Source organism: Sorex fumeus, unplaced genomic scaffold (assembly GCF_029834395.1).
Source record: "Sorex fumeus unplaced genomic scaffold, SorFum_2.1 ptg000128l, whole genome shotgun sequence".
Lineage (NCBI taxonomy): Eukaryota > Metazoa > Chordata > Mammalia > Eulipotyphla > Soricidae > Sorex > Sorex fumeus.
The window spans coordinates 27,283,001-27,302,830 of NW_026606185.1; the positions used below are offsets into that span (position 1 = coordinate 27,283,001).

Genomic DNA, 19,830 nt, shown 5'->3' on the forward strand with positions numbered 1-19,830 from the left:
TATCACTGACATGTGATCAAATTGTGGTTTCATGACTGTGAATGCCTCATAAATATTTACTATTTTGAAGATTTTGTTTTTTAAAAATATTGTCTCCTCTTTATTCAGTCCCCAGTGCCTTGTGAATATTAGATTCTTGAGTGTTCTTTCATTCAAAATATTGTCCCATGTATATTTAGTCCCCAGTGCCTTGTGAATATTAGATATTTGTCTGTCCTTTTCATTCTTCCTTTCTCCGTGGAGGGGGGAGGGGGTGTGCGCACACACACGAGCTCGTAGACTTCCTGAGGACTGACTGTATTGTCACATCTCATGCAGTCTGCCTGAGTTCAACAAATACTGCCTATCAGTTCAAGTATCTTGAAAAACTTTGCCTGTTTTACAAGCTCACTCCTCTAATAATTGGAAAATTCTCAAAAGCATATTAGCACTACCTTGAACCACCCCCAGCCCCGTCACTGGGTCCACGGGGAGCTGGTCCTTTATTTTATTTTTGGGTCACACCTGGCGATGCACAGGGGTCACTCCTGGCTCTGCACTCAGGAATTAGTCCTGGCAGTGCTCAGGGGACCATATGGGATGCTGGGAATTGAACCTGTGTCTGCTGGTTTGGCCCTGTGCAAGGCAAACGTCCTACCCGCTGTGCTATCGCTATTATTCTCTTAATAATTTATGACCATTAAAAGAAAAATTAATTGTGGCTGTTTTCACATTTTAAATAAATCCAAAGCTATAATTTCATAGTAAATTACTTGTTCCCAGAAATTTTTCTGTAATTTTCAACATTATTCTGATACCAATTTTTTTTTTTGGCTTTTTGGGTCACACCTGGCGATGCATAGGTGTTACTCCTGGCTCTGCACTCGGGAGTTACTCCTGACGGTGCTCAGGGGACCATATGGGATGCTGGGAATCAAACCTGGGTCAGCCGTATGCAAGGCAAATGCCCTACCCACTGTGCTATCTCTCCAGCCCCGATACCAAATTTCTTTGAGATCACAAACAATTGATCAATTTAATAGAACGTCTAAATGAACATTGTCACTGTCACTGTCACTGTCCTCTTGTTGTTCATCGATTTGCTGGAGTGGGCCCAGTAACGTCTCCATTGGAGACTTTGTTTTTACTGTGTTTGGCATATCGAATACATCACGGGTAGCTTGCCAGGCTCTGCCGTGCGGGCGAGATACTCTCGGTAGCTTGCTGGGCTTTCCGAGAGGGGCGGAGGAATCGAACTTGGGTCGGCCATGTTGGCCGCTTGCAAGGCAAATGCCCCAGTAAATTTAATTTAGCAATATACTTTTAGGGGGTTTTATTTTGTTTTGGGGTCACACCCGGCAGTGTTCAAGGGTTATTCCTGGCTCTGCACTCAGAAATCACTCCTGTTATTGCTCAGGGGACCATGTCAGGTGCTGGGGATCAAACTAGGATTGACTGCAAGCAAGGCAAGTGCCTTACCAGCTGTCCTATGTCTTCAGCCCCAGAAAACATGTAAAAAATTCCATATTGTAAAAAAAAATTTTTTAAAGTAAAAATTCCATATTTTGACCCACTAGGAGTTATTTCTAACAGGTAAGCCTGGTTCTGCCACAGGAAATATATTTCTGATTTTTTTTTTATATTAAGGGATCAAGCTACCGAGAGTATCTCACCCGCATGGCAAAGCCTGGCAAGCTCCCCGTGACGTATTTGATTTGCCAAACACAGTAACAAGAAGTCTCACAATGGAGACGTTACTGGGCCCGCTTGAGCAAATCGATGAACAATGAGAGGACAGTGACAGTGACAGTGATTAAGGGAGCAATTGATAAAAATGTGCAAGCCTATCAATTAAAGCCCAACTATCATTTAGTGATACTTAATGATTATCCAAGCGTATTTTTAAAAAGTTAAGCAAGCTAAGGGAACCTTGAGACATTGGTGGAGGGATGCTGACACTGGTGTGAAAATAGAATATTATATGCCTGAAATTCTCACATGAGAAGCATTGTAAAGCAGAGTGCCTAAATTGAAATTTAGAAAGGGGAAATAAAAAGCCAGGCAATGTATTGGCTCAATTGATATAGAAATTGTTTTGTTAAAAATCCTTTTGTTAAAAATGCTATGTATTAAAAATACACAGCAGGCGATATTTAATGTTGCAACGTTAGAACATTCTGATTAAAGGCAGTAAATAGAGCTTGAGAGATACTACAGAGGTTCAAGTGCTGGCCTTGTGTATGGCTGACCCTGATCCAGTCCCTGATTTTAATGTCTGACACTGCATATCATCCCTGTGTCCCTCCTCCCCCCACCCCCCCAACAGTCCCTCACATTCTCCCTCTCCTCCCAGCACTGCTGAAAGTGATCCCTGAGTAGCCAAGTGCCTCCTCTACAAAAGAAAATAAAACAAAAGACAATAAACTAATGGTATGCTAATATTCAGCATTTTAGCTGGTGATCCAGGCAAGTTGTTTGTCTATTAAAAAGAGACTGATGTTATTTTCAAATGATTTGACTATCTCTAGAAATTTTAAGAAAAATCTAAAACATTGAGAATTCATAAGAGTAATGTCACTTGTGCACAAACAACAAAAATCCACATATTTTCTTACATATCAGCAGGATAAAGTTGAGAACCAAATCCCTCTTGTCACCACGAGTTAATGCCTATCAAGTTCTGAAGTAGAATATTGAGTCCCTGCAACAATAATGCAGAAGCTGTAGTTTATGCTGATTTTAATTTTTCAATAAACATTCTCCATTTAACTTGGCAAGGGCCTGTGTGTGTGTGTGTGTGTGTTTCATGGCTTCTTCTGGAAGTAGATAAAGCTAGTGAGACTTCAAGTGGTTTCTGTGACATGCCAGGTCAGTGTATAATTAACAAGACAAAGCTTATAGAGTACTGTCTAATTCTTGCCTTCATGGTTTATTTTATAAACCCTAATTTTCTGTATTCTCTTCTGCCAGGACAGCTGTGTGTCTTAAAAACAAAAGCAAAAAAAAAAAAAAGGCACAAACTATGAATTGAGTACCAAACAGAGGATAATTCTCCTCTCTCTCTGCTGGGTTATGCATTTTAATCTGTGATCATAAAAACTCCCTTTCCATCACTTGCGATGTAGTTCATTTTGATGAAAAGTAAGAAGAAATATATTTCTACAATTTTAGTGACCATTCATTGAAATTCCTGAATGAGTTATAAGACATAGCTGGAATTAATTTTGTAGTTTTGCTTGCTCCTGGGACAGTGTCATTAAGCTCTGCAAATGGTTTTAGTACTTTTACACTTTAACTAGAATGCTTATAACAGAATGAGTAGGGTACTTTGTAATATTTAATTTATAAATAAATACACAGCCATAGTGTGTTGGTGGTCTGGAATAAATTGTCACAATTTGATGTCTTGAATGGTAACAAGTTATTCTCACATCAGTTAAGAGATTGAAAGTCCAGAATATGAAGTCAGGGTGTTGACAAGGAGGCAGCACTTCCTGCTGAATCTCTCAGAAGTCTGACCCTTCCTGGTTGACAGGCATTTCTTTGCTTGTGGCCATATCATTCCATCTGTGTATCTGTGGTCATGCTGTCCCTCTTCTGTGTCATTCTCTGTTTCCCTCTCAGTAATGATACTTGAGGGGCTAAAGAGATCATACAGAGGCTCAGGCACTTGTCTTACGTGTGACCATCCTAGGTTTGATTCCCAGCACCCCATGGGGTCCCCTGAACCCTACCAGGAATGATCCCTGAGCACAAAACCAGGAGTCCGCCCTGAGCACCACTAGAAATGAGGAACAAACATGATCTTGAAATTGCTTTGGAGACTGCCTGGCTAATCCAGGATACTCTTCACCTCGAGATCTTTTTTTTTTCATTTTTTATAATTTTATTTATTGAATCACCGTGAGAGCAGTTACAAAGCTTTTGGGTTTAAGTCTCAGTCATACAATGAAGCACCCATATCTTCACCAGTGCCCATTCTCCACCCTCAAAAACCCCAGTATGCCCCCATCCCACACCCTCCCCCTACCTGTGGGGCAGATGATTTCCACATTACTCTCTCTCTACTTTGATTACATTCAATATTTTGACACCATACCCACTATATTATTTGGAATTTTACCCCAACACTCAGATCTGCTGAAAAGGCAACAGTAGACAATTTGTTTTCTATTGCTGGTTATGAATAACATATGATGCTGCGTGGCTGCAGTAGTAACCGCACGATTTTGAAATTTCAAAATTTTAGCAATTAAATCTGGAGGTATTTCTGCCAAAACCTGTGGGTTCCGAGATTTGTTCCTGAGTCTCTTGGATCATGGCTGTTAAGCAGCTTGATCAGGAGCCAGAAAGGCCGTTGGTGGGCGGTGACTCGGAGTCTTGTTGGGACGGGGAGGAAAGAGCCAGCTCCACCCCCATCTCGTGAAGCCCCATGTGTCTCATCACTGAGGGCCCAAACCTGACTGTCCAATGGCCTCTGGAGGATGGTCACCCCCAAGCCACCTAGGGGGAGCAGGCAGAGGGACAGCATCCTTCACCCCCTGGAATGGCCCAGCGACAATAATCTACTGCGGGGTCCAGACGCATTTCTGCCAAAAGCCACTGGGTTCTGAGATTTGTTTGAGTCTCTGGGATCATGGCCATGAAGCAGCTTGATCAGGAGCCAGAGAGGCCGTTGGTGGGTGGTGACTCGGGGTCTTGTTGGGACAGGGAGGAAACGGCCGGCTCCACCCCCATCCCATGATGCCCCGCGTATCTTGTCACTGCAGGACCAAATCTGACTGTCCAATGGCCTCTGGTGGATGGCGGCCACCAAGCCACCAAGGGGGAGCAGGTGGAGGGAGAGCACCCTTTCCCCCCTGGGGTGGCCCGGCGACAGTAACTTATTGCGGGGTCCGAACCCATTTTTGCCAAAAGCCACTGGGTTTCAAGACACCTCGAGATCTTTAACCACACCTGCACACACTTCCTGAGGAAGAGCTTTTTTGGAGATACTCAGAATATTGGCTAATAGCTAATTAACCATTTTGTAGGGAGGGTTTCTGGGTCACATTCATCAGTGCTTAGGGGTGATTCCCCCAGCTCTGTGCTGAGAGGACCAGGCAGTGCTGGAAATCAAGTCTACTCCATGTAAAGCAGTATGGCAGATGGCGGCCACTGAGCTGCCAAGGGGGAGCAGCTGGACAGACAGCACCCTTTCCACCCTGGGGTGGCCCGGCAACCATGTGAGCACTCTAGTCCCTAGATTATAAGTTTGACCAAAGCTACATAGCAACTCTTTGAACTTCAATATTTTTCCATCTGAAAATCTACTGGATACATGACTTTTCTCAGTAAGGATTTGAAAGGGTTAAAAAATATCAATTCAATTATTGCTTGGTTTCTTATTTCCTTTACTTCACTAAAAGCTTTATTTCGATTTATCTTTCTAGCCCCAGAGCCTAGGACCTTCCCGGAAGAAATAGTAGTTACTCATAAAATGTTCACCAGGTCCTCTGAAGGGCACTAGGACATTGCACTGTAAGCCAGTTTGATGGTGAGGATCCATCCAGTAATAACCCGTGTGTGCGAGTGGAAAACCATTAACTAAGCAGACTCAAGATACCTGCAAACTAGGATCCCTGACTTGTTAATTTGCTTAACCTAGTACATATGTGATGCAGGGAAAGAAATTTGATGTAGAAAGGGAAGGGTTTAAGTGGTAGCTGTAATGCATAGCCAACCCTCTCTGCAAGCACGGATCATCACACATGCTCACAAACGCACGTGAGTGTCGGTCCATGTGCTACTGCTTTGCTACTTTTACTGAATGCTTAAAATTCAGCGTGGCTCTCTGACTGGGGCACTCTAGGCCTGTCTCACCATCCTGCAAGGTTCCCTGTGAAGCTGCTTGAGAATAAGAATCAGGCAACGGTGTGCCTTGAAACTCATGCATGCTTAAAGGGATCGTACTGCCATCTGAACATCTGGACGGTGGAATGGGCTGTTGCTTTGTGGCTTGAACACTTCCTGTTGCAGCCAAAATCTTGGTTAATGCATCATTATTTTGGCTTCTAGTGTCCCTGAGTCAGTGTCCTGACATGTCCCAGCTGACTCATCGGTGAGGTTTGGTCTGTTCCCCAAAGTCTCCTCAATGACCGAGTCACATGAGAGCCAGGGAAGTGGGTAGGAGCCCCTCCTCACCCTTCAGGCCCCTGAAGGAGACCACTGAGGAGAGGGAGTGGAGAGCAATGACCGGGCAGCCCGCGATTGGAAGAGGTTGTGTCCACCCCTCATTACTAGGTTTATGATTTAGTCCAACCCTTTTCATACTGGTGGTGCCTTCTAGGTGTTTCTGGCAAGTGCTTACAGTCTCCGACTTTGAAAGAAGCCAGTAGAACATTCAGTGTTTAACCAGAAAATAGTAGAACAGACATGTGAAGGGGTAGGGTGGGTTGGAGACCGCTCTGGGTGAATGCAAACATTGGCAATGTAACCTGGATCCTCAGAGGCTTGCTAAGGGCTTGGGAGGGGAGAGTCGGGCCTGGCAGCAGTGGAGAACATTCAGGGTATGGAATCGACCCGTTGTGTGGTAGAGAGGGAGTCGGTGGCAGGGGCTTCTCAGGCCGGACCAGTGGTGCCATGTCACGCATGCACCAGCACTGAGGGAGACTTTCCAGGCCAGGGACGGGTATGCCCAGGAGGATGGAATATTGTCCCTAACAAAGGAGCAGTTAGATCAGGAGTTCTCTGGGCCACATCTGAAGAGAGGTAGGAGCCAGGGCTGAACTGACCCTGCAGTGGGGTCTCCTGCTTAGGGCTGTGTCACAGCTCAGAAGCACGTTGGAGTGTCCTTGCAAATCCTCTGCCGCTCAGCCTGTTTGACCATTAAGGGAAAAGGTGACAGGTTTTATCCAGTAACTCTTTTCAATTTTTTTCTTCCTTTAGTGTCAAATCAACAGTGCCTTGACTTCCTTCCACACTGCTCTGGAACTGGCCATAGATCAGAGAGAAATCCAGCATGTCTGTCTGTATGAAATTGGTAAGTGTGAGATGTGCGGGACTCAGTGGGAAAGTGGGAAAGAGCCTGGGCTCCTGGCGCATACATGCATGCACGCACGCACACACACACACACACCGTATACCTAATGTCTTGCTGTTGACTAGGACTGATGCAAACTCTACCTCTGTTTGGGGCTGGGCTTAAGCCGTTCTAGTATTCCTGTGTTCGTGTTCTTTTTCATCATGAGTGCTCTTCACGTTAAGTCTTGAAGTGCTTGCAGCCTTGGAGTGCTGTTGTAGCACAAGGGCTAGTGCTTATCTTGGCCTTTCTCATCCTTTCGAATTTGTATCTTAGACATTTAAATTTTAGAATTTGCAAATTGGTTGAAAACCATTTTTATACCTTAGGGATAGCATGTTAGAATTTAGAAAGGATCCCTCCCCACCTTTTCACCTTGTCCCCCTGAGCTTCTGAGAGAGCTGGCTGTGTGGTATCCCAAGCCTGGCTCTCAGAGAGACCACTGGAGAGAAGGAGCCTCCTTTGTGGCAGGTGAAAGCTTTGCATGAAGCAAAGGGACGCCTGCTGACAGGTACGGGTGCACACGTTAGCTACTTCCCCTTCTGCAGATAAATTTGCAGACTTAGAAGCATCAGTTTATCTCGGAGTCTCCCTTCCTTCCCCAGAGTTGTGGCTGAGTGTTTTTTGCCGATGGCACTAAACTCTCCTTTTGCTGTTACTTTGGGTCATAGCTTTTCTGTTAGGCCAAGAAGCCTGGGCACAACTTTAGACTTGAAACAACCACTTTTTTAATACAGGGTTTATACATCATAGAGTTTCAGTCTCTGACTCCAAGGTTACCTCCTAGAGCATGCAGGGAAGGAATGCAGTTGCAGAGAAAGGAGAGATGAAGAGGGGTGATGGGGAGCAGAAGGGAAGTTGGGACAGAAGAGCAGCCTGCAGAGAGAGGAAAGAACTCCCTGGCGAGGCAGTTGTCACCCCGTGGGCAAGTTGGGACCGTAAGATGCTTGCTCCTCCTGCTGTGGGCATAATTGTCTTCCTGAGCCTTTTCAAAGCCAAGTGTAAATTAAACAAATTGAAAGCTGCCCTATAAGCTGAGCTGTGCTTTTCAGTGCCTAAAGTATAATCCAGTGGAAATGTATTTCTGTGTCTAACTCTGCTGGAGCTCTGTGATCCAGTGTAGAATGGAAAGTGTTCCAAAGGACTTGAATTCGAAGATCTCCTTAAGTGACTTCCATGTTTTAAAGTCACTTATTTTTTTTAACTTTATTGAAATACAGTTTTGTTAACATACATAACATTGTGTTGTGTACTACAAGATAGTGATTTAGGGGGAGTTATCAAAAGTATAATTTTGGAGATAAGTTTTGTACATAATTTCACACACAGAGCTATATGTCAATGCTCATCTTTGAAATATTAGAGATGAGAATTGGGGAACCTCTTGAAAATTTTGGGTTGTTAATTGGATCTTTTTTTTTTAATCTCAGCTGGGTTTAGCCAACGCAATGATTTGAAATGTGTATATATTGTAAGATGTTAATGGCAGTCTCATTTTGTGTCCTGTTTCCAAGACTCTGACAGGGCAGCACATCAGAAGGAAACCTCATAATCATTATTTTCGATTTTAGTCTAAAAGATGTCAACTAAAGGGGCTGGAGCAATAGCACAGCAGGTTGGGTGTTTGCCTTGCACACAGCCAACCTGAGTTTGATTCCCAGCATCCCATATGGTCCCTCAGCACTGCCAGGAGTAATTCCTGAGTGCAGAGCCAGGAGTAAACCCCAGTGCATCACAGGGTGTGACCCAAAAAAGAAAAAAAAGATAACTAAAGAACAGGACATGAAGTCTTCCAAAAATGCTACTCCTCATCACCCCCACTGTTCATGCGGCCATTCCCAGGTCACACCAGGACTTTGTGATGCACAAGATACCAGAATCTCCTTTTGTTTTTTGTGTTTTGGTTTTTGAGCCTCATTGGGTGGTTCTCAGGGCTTGCTCTGTCTGTGCTCAGTGATCACGCCTCATGGAGCTCAGGGGAACCATACAGGGTACCAGAGATGCAACCCAGGTCATCTGTGTACAAGGCAAGTGCCTCACCCACTGCACTGGCTCCCGCCCCCAGAATTTCCTTTCGATGGTGCATTGACCTCAGTGCCTCAGTTCTTCCCTCTTAGTTGCTGTGCCATAAAACTTCATTCCTTAGGTTTTTTCCTTGGTAAAATGAGCACATCCTCAGCCTGCACAGGGATTTGAGAGAATTATGTCATGTTCCTAGCCCAGAAAGAGGCTCAGAGGGACTCTGTGTGGGAGATACTGTTTATAACCACGGGCATCCAGTTCTTTCCTTTTTACTGCTGCCGCTCTTCCCAGGATGCCTGTCTCAGTGTTCTGATCCTGGGGTGATGGAGTTCACTGCCAGCTTGCTGGGGGAGGTTGGGGGTAACAGTTGTTAGCAATCACTGAGGAGCAGGTGAGTGCTTGAAGACTTGGCATGAGGAGCTCATGACTGGGCTGGGCTCCTCTCACACAGGGAGGAGGCAAACCTTGCAATCTTTTCCCACAAATCTTGACATCAGGCTCCGCACAGTCCTCACTTATAAAATTGGCAATGCCTCTTCTTCCTCAAAACATATTGAAGGCATTCAAGAATCAAGGACGAATTTTCAGAATTTTTGTGTCATGTTCATCTAATGCTCACAGACAGAGTGAGAAGTGGTTATAGGGGGCTCACAGCTTACAAACAGGACAAAATCCTTCCTGCCTAGGGGTCCTCATCTGAGAACGTGTCTCCCATAGGTTGGTGCAGCATGATTGAGCTGAATTTTAAGGATGCCTTTGATTCCTTTGAGAGGCTGAAAAACGAGTCGAGGTGGTCTCAGTGCTATTACGCCTATTTAACTGCAGGTAAGTAGATATCTCAGCCATAGCTCTTGGTAGATGAAACAAGGTGACAGGAGATGCATAAGTGGTGGTTCTGTCCGTGCATGTCTGTACTTCTTGGGCAGTTCCTGTGGAGTACAGCACTCACCGATGCAGCTGAACACCCACCCTTGACTCCTCCCCAGCCTCTACTGGACCCTCATGTGGGGTGGCTTGGTCATGTGGCTTGGACATGCTTTTGAGGGTTTCTCTATCCATGTGCATTTTGCCTTAAACAGCTCATCCTACCCTTACCCTGATCCCTGTTTCATTTTTCATTCATTAGGAATGTAAAATATGTTAGGGTATAGTGAATCTGTTCAGTTGTGTTAATTGTTCCTGCCCTGATTACTCAAAAATTTTGAGTAACTTTGTTTTCTCTGTTCACTGTTAATTTACAATGTGATTTTGCAGATTCCCCAAGTATTTTATCACGGTGTGTCATTATAACAGAAATACCTATAATTTCTGATGTGACTATTGCTTGCCTGGTTGTTTTGTTGTTTGTTTGTTTGGGGGTTTGGGGTTTTTTTCGGGGGTTTTGTTTTCTGCTCTGTTGTGAGGCGATAGTTAAAGGCATGCTGCCCCCTGGTGGAAAAAGGGGTTTTCTGTGCCCTGAGAGCGCTAAAGGATGTCAGAAAGGAGGAGGGAAGTGAAGAAACCCATGTGGTTGTTCATTTTCTGGCTTTAACAGTGAACTCTTCTTGTTCAACCAGAGTAATGACTCTTATGTAAAATCAAGTCTCCCCCCACAATTACTTTAAATATCTTTTTGTCTGCATATTCGTTTTAGTGAAGCATCTTTTGTCATTCCACCCCTATAACAAGTCTCCTTAGTCTTAGAACTAAATGAATAGTGATTAGTATGTTTATCCTAGGTGTGTCCAGGCTACATCCATCAGCAGTCCATGTACAGTCTCCTTGCCCCCAAGCCTCACTGCAGTTACCGCATGGCATCCGACTTTCATTGGCTCTGCAGTTGATGCTTGAATTGGATTTCATGTTCAATTAGTGCACTGCCTGCCACGGTTAAAGTTGCTCTACAGAATTCCCGTGTAACATTCTCTGGTTAAGGTGGCTGCTGTTTGTTCAGCAGTGGGGTGGGGGGGGCTGTGGAGCTCTACACATTGAAGAGTACATGTTCCAAACAGAGACCTATGGCAATGACCTTGCAGTTATTAAGGTATAACCAAGTCCCAGAGTTAGTTGTGGGCAGCTGCTTCTTTTTCATCTTTGGCGAGCATGTGATCATGAAAGGAGTGTTTGGTATGACTCATAGGGGAGCATTGATTTATCCTCCAAATCATGGAAACCCTGGAGGTTATACCAGACAAGGAAGAAAGAGCCTCACTTCTGCTTTGCCTGGGGATTTTGTGCAGAAGATGAGGCATCTGAGTCGCTCTTGTGTGAAGACTCCTCAGGGCAGTCAGGAATCGCTTTTGTCAGACTTTCAGAAAAGGCATCTTGAACTGGTTGTGAAGTCTGGTAAATGCCAACGGGCACAGGTAGGGAGGATAGGCACTTGGCAAACAAGAACTGCCACGAAGGTTTAGTTCCTGTGGCCGCTTTAATTTATTTATTCGGGGTTTGGCCACACCCACTGATGCTGAGGCCTTTTTCCTGGCTCTGCACTCAGGAATTACTCCTGGCAGTACTCAAGCGATCATATGGGGTGCTGGGATCGAATCTGGGTCAGCTAAGGGCAAGGCAAGCACCCTACCTGTTGTACTATTTCTCTGGCTCCTATGATAGCTTTTAGAACATGAAATATAGATATAATTATAGATATGGTAGCTTTTAGATAATGAACTATACCATTTCAACCATTTTTGAACTATTTGTATTTTTTGCTTTTTTTAACCCAATGATGCTCCTGGCTCTGAACTCAGGAAATACTCCTGGTGGTGCTTGGGGAACCAAATGGGATGCCGGGTATTGAACCCTGGTCATCTGTGTGCAAATGAAATGTCTTCCCCACCAACCATTGCTCCAGTCCCTTTAAACCATTTTTAAGTGTAAAAAACAGTCCCTTGGCAGTATGTAGATGCAGATTGTTATACCATCATCAGTACTGACTGTTCCCAAAAGGTTATTGTTCGTGTCTGAAACTCCATCTCCTTCAACACACTCTTCCCTTACCCCCACCAACCACACCCTGCCCACCAGTCCCTGGTTACTGATGTTCTACTTCCTGCCTCTTCAAACTTCACCAATATTCATAATCAGTATTAGTCTATAATGGCTGATTTATTTCTTTTAGAGTAAAGTCTTCTAGGTTTATTTGTGTTCAAGGCCTGTTGTCACTATCTGTGTTGTACCTACCAGGTTTTGTGGGTGTTTCATGCCTCTAGCATAGTATGAGTCAGGATGACATTTTTAACATGCAGATGTTAAACACTGTATAAATGTGCATATTTATTAATCCACCAAATGGACATCTGAGTTATATCCGCTTTTTGAGTTTTGTAATGCTTACTGTGAATGTGGGGTCTCTGAGACCCTACTTTTTATTTCTTTGTATTAGAAGTGGAATTGCTGAACCATAGCCTTGTATTATTTGGTCTTTTCTATAGATGTTAAATTGTATCACTGTCACTGTCTTCCCGTTGTTCATCGATTGCTCGAGTGGGCCCAGTCACATCTCCATTGTGAGACTTGTTGTTACTGTGTTTGGCATATTGAATACGTCACGGGTAGCTTGCCAGGCTTTGCCGTGCGGGTGAGATACTGTCGGTAGCTTGCCGGGCTCTCCGAGAGGGGCGGAGGAATCGAACTCGGGTCGGCCTGTTGGCTGCGTGCAAGGCAAATGCCCTACCTGCTGTGCTATTGCTCTAGCCCATTAAATTGTATACAAAGTAAAAATTACCTGGAAGATTAGAAATCACTTAGGAAGTCTATAAATTCAGTCTTAATGTTAAGGCCACGTATCTGATTTTTTATTTGTTTGGTTGGTGGGGTTTTCTTTTCTTTGGTTTGAAGGTCGCAACTAGTGATGCTTGCGGGGTTATTCCTGGCTCTGTATTCAGGGATCACTCCTGGCAGGCCTGAGGATCATATGGAACTCCAGGGATCAAACCCACGCAAGGCAAATGCCCTACCCGCTACCCAAGTATCTTAGTTCTGTCTCAGGTTAGAATACAGATATGGGGCCAGTGGGATAGTACAATGGATAGGATGCTTGCTTTGCATGCAGCTGACCCGGGTTCAGTCCCTAATTTCAATGGTTCCTTGAGCATCGCCACCTGGGACTCCAGAAGCAAAAAAATTAAAAAAATATATTTTCTGTTTTTCCCCATAGGGAACTTTATTTCCTGTCCAGAACGGGAGTAGCAGGGCCAGCGCTGTGGGTGAGGTGGAGCCTGGCTGGCAGTGGAGTGGGGATCACAGGTTATGGTTGTGACTGTTCACTTGCTCCCTCAGGGGTCAGGCTGAGTGGGGGTGGGGGGTATCTGCAGGAATGGTGGAGCCTAGCCTGGGGGCAGAGGTGGTAGGCTGGTGCGGCCAGATGCATACCGGCCAGGCACTGGCCACAGGCACCAGGGGACAAGTAAGGCTCGGCCTCTGGCGTGGTCCACCCAGGTTGCTGTGGGGGGCGGGTTGGGGCAGGGGCACCGTGACAACAAGGTTGGGGTGCCAGGACACCCAACCTCTCACCAGGACTGGAAGCAACTGCAGTTTGGTAGCTGTGCTGTCCCCAAGCACTAGGAGCAGCAGACTCTGTCCCCAGGACTAGGCAGTGGACGGTGGGGAACATCCTCATGCAGATAGGGTGGGTGGCGGCCGGGCCCACACACCCCACATTAAGCCATCATGGTTCAATGTCCACTGAAAGTGATGACGGCTGCCCAGGAGGACAGAGCTGGACACATCTGGCCCTGCAGCCCACTGCCCCACCCTCACCCCAGGAGGGGGCAGCCAAGACACAGGGTGCCCAGTGCCCTAGAAAGTCAACAGTGATGATTGGAGGGATCGCCCCGGTTGGGAGATATGTGTAAACCAGGGACCAAACATGATGACCTCTTACTATCTGTATCACAAATCACAATGCCCAGAATTAGAGAGAGTAAGAATGTACCTGCTACAGGGAGCAGGGAGTGGTGTAGGGTGGGGGAGGTGGGTGGGACACTGGGAACAATGGTGGTGGAAAATGTGCACTGATGGAGGGAGGGGTGCTTGAGCATTGTTCGAATGAAACGCAGTCATGCAAGTTTATAACTATATCTCACGGTGATCCAATAAATTTTTTATTTAAATAAAAAAATGTCAACAATGGCCTGATCACAAACAGACGGCTGGGACACCAGGCGAGCTGTGCCAGTGAGGAGCATGGGGGGAAACACAAGGAGGTGGAGGTTGGGCTGGAGCCCCCCACAGCGCAGGTGGTAGCAACAACCGACTCAAGACCACCCAGGCAGCAGGGGCTTGTGGGGCGGGGGATTTTAAGCCTCTGTATCAAAGTTTACTGAGGGAAGGAATTTTCCAAGAATGAATAAGAGAGTGAGAGCACAGACCATCCTCTCTATGGTTTAAAACAGTTCTCTGAGGCCAGGGGTGTGTTCCCTGCCTCTTGTTTGCAAGGCCCCGGGTTCAACCCTTATCACTATGAAAAATAAAGCTGTGGCTGTACCCTGAGAGGAAGAAGCGGCCTTTATCCTCCGGGAGCTGCAGTGTTTTAGGGTAGTGCTCTTCGGGGCTTCAGCCGTCACTGTTTAGCACCCTGTGGTGGTGCTCCTAGCTCACTGCTCTGTTTTGTTTGTTTGTTTGTTTGTTTGTTTTAATTTACTGAATCACCATGAGAACAGTTACAAAGCTTTCAGGTTTAAGTCTAAGTCATACAATGTTCAAACACCCATCCCTTCACCAGTGTACATTTTCCATCACCAAGAACCCCAGTATACCCCCCATCCCAACCCTCCCCCTGCCTGTGCAGCAGATGATTTCTACTTTACTCTATCTCTACTTTGATTGCATTCAATATTTCAACAAAAGACCTACCATTATTATTTGGAATTTTCCCCCAACAATCAGACCTGCCGAAAAGGCATCATTAGATAATTTGTTTTCTATTGCTGATTATGAAGAGCATATGATGTCTTGGATTTCTGATATTTTACTAATTAAGTGTGGAGGGTCGGGAGTTAGTTCACAGTCCAGAAGCATTTCTGCCAGAAGCTTCTGGGTTCTGAGATTGGTTTGTGTGCCTCTGGGATCATGGCCGTTCAGGAGCCGGAGGAACTATTTGTGGGTGGCAACTCGGGGTCTCATTGGGGTGGGTAGAAGCGCCGGTTCCACCCCCATCCCGCATGTCTCATGACTGCCGGCTCCTACCTGGCTGTCCAATAGGCTTTGAAAGATGGTGGCCACTGTGCCTCCTCTGGGGGAAAAAGATGGAAGGGACAATACCCTTTCCCACCCAGGGTGGTACGGCACCATAGCTTAATAAACAGTACAGACTCCTTTCTGCCAAAAACTGCTGGGTTCCGAGATTGTGTGCCTCTGGGATCATGGACATTCAGGTCATTGCTCTGGTTTTGAAGATAACATTATGAAAGGTTTTACCAGAACGTTGTCAGTTATGCAAGGAAAGCTCCAAGCAAGGAACAGCAGAGGAACTTCCTTTGCATGGAGTTACTGCAAATCCTTAGGCATGCCCTTCACTTCCTCAGATTTCCACAGTCTCTGCTTTCTATCTAAATGGGCCTTGTTTGTGCATCCTGGTGCCTCCTTCTGGTTTTGAGAAGTATAACTGACAAGGCCTTGAGCTGGAATTCAGACCCCCATATCCACACTGAGGTTGCCCCATCATGGGGAGTGCTCCTTCCTTTCTGTGTTTTGCCTAAGCCCTCTTGTAGAAATCTGTTTTCCATCAGCTCATCAGTGTCCAGCATTGTCCAGGCCTTGCAGATTTTACTGCTTTGCCTTCCTCCACCCCCAGCTGCCTATTCACTACTTGTCATGGTTCCATGCTCTGCCTGACCGAGCCCCCAAAAGTAAGGACCAGGCCCTTTAGTTCTAGGGGTATGCAAATAAAGAGAGAGGAGTTTGCAAGCCTATGGACAGTCCAACTAGGGGCTGAAAAACAGCCTGGGGCCAAGGCTGCATTGACGGATATGCGGGGGTCACAGTAGTTGGTAGAGTTTCACTGAGGAGCTGGGACTCTAGCCCAGTGTGAAATTTGGAGAAGGGAGAGGGCAAAGGAAGCAAAGGGAGCAGTATGATGAAATCTCTCGGTGGGCTTGGGGTGGGGTGAAGATGTTTGACAACTGACAGAGTCCCACCGGTTGCCTGATTGAGGGCATGTGCCTCGGAACTTCCCCAATACCTCCAGAGTTCCTTACATTTCTCTGAATTTCTGCAGCAGTGCTGTCTGCTCTGAAGGCCTGTTACCGCGATCTATGTTGTACCTATCAGACGTTGTGGGTGTCTTATGCCTCCGGCTGTGATTTGGGTTTCTTCAGCTTGAAAGCCTGTGCTCCTCCCCACACCCCTGCTGGCAGGTGGCAGATGGTGGGTGCACTTGTGTGGGATCAATTCATTTTCTCCAGGAAACAGGGATGGCCCCTTCCCTCCCAGAAGACCTGTAGTATCCTCTCACTATTCTTTCTTAGTTATTATTATTGATTCCCCTCTCTGAGTGTGTCTTCTCTAGCGAGTGTAGACCATGACAGAACCAGAGGGCATAGGAGGTTGTCTTCTCAGCCAGAGAGCTGAATCTGTGTCTTTTTCATAGTTCTCCAAAACCTTTAGAAACTCAGTCCCTAAGAAACGGGTCACTGAGTAAATGGAATGACTGTTGCCCTTTGTGAAACTATTCTTAGAAATACTTGCTCCCTGCTTTCCTTTGGTAACATTTTCCGAGTATCATAAACCTAGATATAGCTTGGAGGCATCCATGTCTAATAATTTACAATACCAATGCTCTCTTACAGTTTGCCAGGGAGCTACTGGTGATGTGGAGGGGGCCCAGCTTGTCTTTAAAGAAGTTCAGAAACTCTTCAAAAGGAAAAACAACCAGATTGAACAGTTCTCAGTGAAAAAGGTATGGAGCCTCTTGAGCTCGAGTTTTGTTTGTGATGAGCGTTTGTAACCAGTGCTATGAGGAAGAGGTCTTATTCAGAGCTGACAAGTGGCTTGCCCTGTACTATACTATTCACTGCTACAGAGAGAAGTTTTTTCTGCACAGAATGGAATGTGACTGCAAATGATTCAAGAAGCTGTGTATGTTGGAGGGAGTGGGGAGAAATGGCAGACTCTGAGCAGCAGAGGATCCTGTCCGGAGAGGGAAAGCGTCTGTCCACAGAGTCTGGCCATTTCTGAGGACAACACACTGACAGAACCTGGGCGAGAGATGTAGACCCTTGTTCATGTCACGTGTATAAACGCACCTGCAGAAGCCTCATACTTAGGAAATAGCTACTGAGTAAATAAAATGACCAACTGTGTCCCATTTTTAACTAAAACACAAAAGCGGGTGTCCATTTCACTAGCAGAAGGGCAAAGGACAGGAGCGATCAAGCTTCTAATTTATTCAGCAGTTTTAAGCATGAATTTCCTGAATTGCTATGGATTATAACATGGCCACTTGTATCTTGATTTTTTACATAAATTTACTTTTATTAGTTTCCCATATATGGGAGTGTCATAAAAGTCTCAAGTCTAAATTAGATCACAGCGGGCAGTGCCATTGAGCGCGGAGCCACACAGAATGCGGGAAGGTCACCAGACCCTCATCAGGAATGAGCCTTCTCTAACCCCACTGAATTGTGTGCCAGCCAGAGTGATTTAATGAAATGAATCCCTAAAGTTTTCAGAATATACCCTGGATCTTGATGGTAGACTAAGTTGAATAAAGAAAAACCATCCCATGTATAAGTGGGAAGGCAAACATGTTTATAGAGAAAGAATTTTATTTTCAGCCCTGTTGGAGTGGGCCAGTTGTGTGGAATTCGTCTTCTTCTAAAAATCTCCAAAGTGCCCTCATTTAAATTTTTTTTAATGAAAGAAAACAGGCACAACCCAGGGCCTAACTACTCTAACTCTTGCAGGCAGAGAGGTTTCGGAAACAAGCCCCAAGCAGAGTTCTGTGCGTGTTGGCGGCGGTGGAGGTGCTGTACCTGTGGAAGGCCCTGCCCAACTGCTCCTTCCCCAACCTCCAGAGGATGAGTCAAGGTAAAACGAGCGAGACGCCTTCCACGCACCAGGCTGTAGCTCCTCAGGGATAGTGTCCGACTCAGAGAGAACGGGTCAGGTCTGGCCGCCTGGCACAGTTGCTGCAGGTGACAGGTAGACGCTGTTCTGAGGGCAGTGTGGGTACTGTCCACTGGATGTCCACAGCATTAGTCTGAACCCACGGGAGTTGCTGGAAGCACACTTAGAGAGATGTATGTAACTGTATAATTAATACATTTTAAATATTAGGTATTTTTCATTTGAAGCACTTGATTTACAGTACCGCTAATGATAAGGTTTCGTACATACCCTATTCCTGCACCACACCTTCCACTAGTATCCAGTTTCTTCCACCATTGTCCCATAGCCTCAGTGTCCCCTCCCAATTAGCCGCTTGGTAAGCTGTGTTCTATAGACCAGTTCTCAGGTTCTGTTGTGTTGGACCTGTTTGTAAGAACACATTCTCTCTGAGAGCCCTCAGTTCCAGGGGGCCTGTTTCATCATCTGATGTGCAGATAGTTGGGTGCAGGTTGGTGAGTTTTGATAAGCATCTACACCTTAGCATCTGTTAGGGTCTGCGACTTGAACACAAGGCACCCGTAAGGAGTTCAAAGATTTTATTAAAGAGATTTGTTAGAGAGAGAGAGAGAGAGAAAGAGAGAGAGAGAGAGAGAGAGAGTTATAGAGAGAATGTGTTACAGAGAGAGAGTGTGTTAAGAGAGTGTTACAGAGACTGACCAATCCAAGGCCACACCCCAATAGAGAAACAGTTGTAGTATGACCCCCAGCCACTTTGGGGAAGGGTTTTAGTACCCTAAAAACACATTTTTCTTTCTCCTTAACTCACCTCTAAGCTGATTGGTTAGTGCCACTTGTGAGTGCCTCTTTTTTCTGTTCTTTCTGTGCCTGGCCGACCACTAGATTCCTTCTCTTTACTGATTGGCTGGCGCTCTCTGCAAGCATTGTCAATTTTGTTCATTCTGTTCCCTTTCCCAGGATGTGGTTTCGGGTTCACACTCAGTTCAGCTGTCAGTTACATAATCATATAGAATAGCAAAATGACTGTTAACAACTACAATGGCTACACTTTGGTCCTAACACATCCACCATCACAGTCAAGTTACAGAATATTTGTCACCCCTCAAATTTCCCTTGTCAGCGAGTCTTCTGACTGTCTCCATCAACTAATCACACTTGTCCTTGAAATGATCTGAGAAACTGTATGGGTATGTTTCTCTAGCTTGGCTTCATGCTTGTGTGACCAGTCCCTATTGGATCCTGGATCCATCATTGTGTGCTTGCTGAGTGGTGGTGTTGTGTGCTCACAGTTTAAGTTTGCTGATGCCTTCTCCCACGGAAGAACATTTCGTTAGTTCCCGGTGGGCTCTTTCCTAGCACGAGTGAAGCTGCTTCAGATGGACCTCAGAAGTGTACAAGCCTTTCATGTGGGATGTATATGCTCATGTCTCACGTTAATATAGAGGCATGTAATTGGAAGCCAACATGTTTAATGCATGCATTAAAAGACTATAAGCGGCGCTCGCTTCGGCAGCACATATACTAAAATTGGAACGATACAGAGAAGATCAGCATGGTCCCTGCGCAAGGATGACACGCAAATTTGTGAAGCGTTCCATATTTTTATTTAAAATTGCAACAACCTTAGGGCCAGAGAGAGTAATTGGGGCTGCCAGGAATTCCTGAGTGCTGAACCAGGAGAAACCCTGGAGCATTGCTGGTGTGGTGCAAAACCAAAAATA

At 45.6% G+C, this 19,830-nt stretch overlaps 1 protein-coding gene and 1 non-coding gene across 2 annotated transcripts in view; both read left to right on the forward strand.

The window, feature by feature from the left end:
- TTC39C (tetratricopeptide repeat domain 39C) overlaps positions 1-19,830 on the forward strand; it is a 112,699-nt gene that overhangs the window by 83,371 nt on the left and 9,498 nt on the right. Inside the window, exons 7-10 of the mRNA XM_056138094.1 lie at positions 6,907-7,000; positions 9,779-9,886; positions 16,831-16,940; positions 17,947-18,070. Coding sequence (XP_055994069.1) covers positions 6,907-7,000; positions 9,779-9,886; positions 16,831-16,940; positions 17,947-18,070 — 436 coding nt within the window. The remainder of the gene's footprint in view (positions 1-6,906; positions 7,001-9,778; positions 9,887-16,830; positions 16,941-17,946; positions 18,071-19,830) is intronic.
- On the forward strand, positions 19,607-19,713 carry LOC130045644 (U6 spliceosomal RNA). Its single transcript, XR_008795610.1, has one exon. It is a non-coding gene; the product is annotated as a U6 spliceosomal RNA (small nuclear RNA).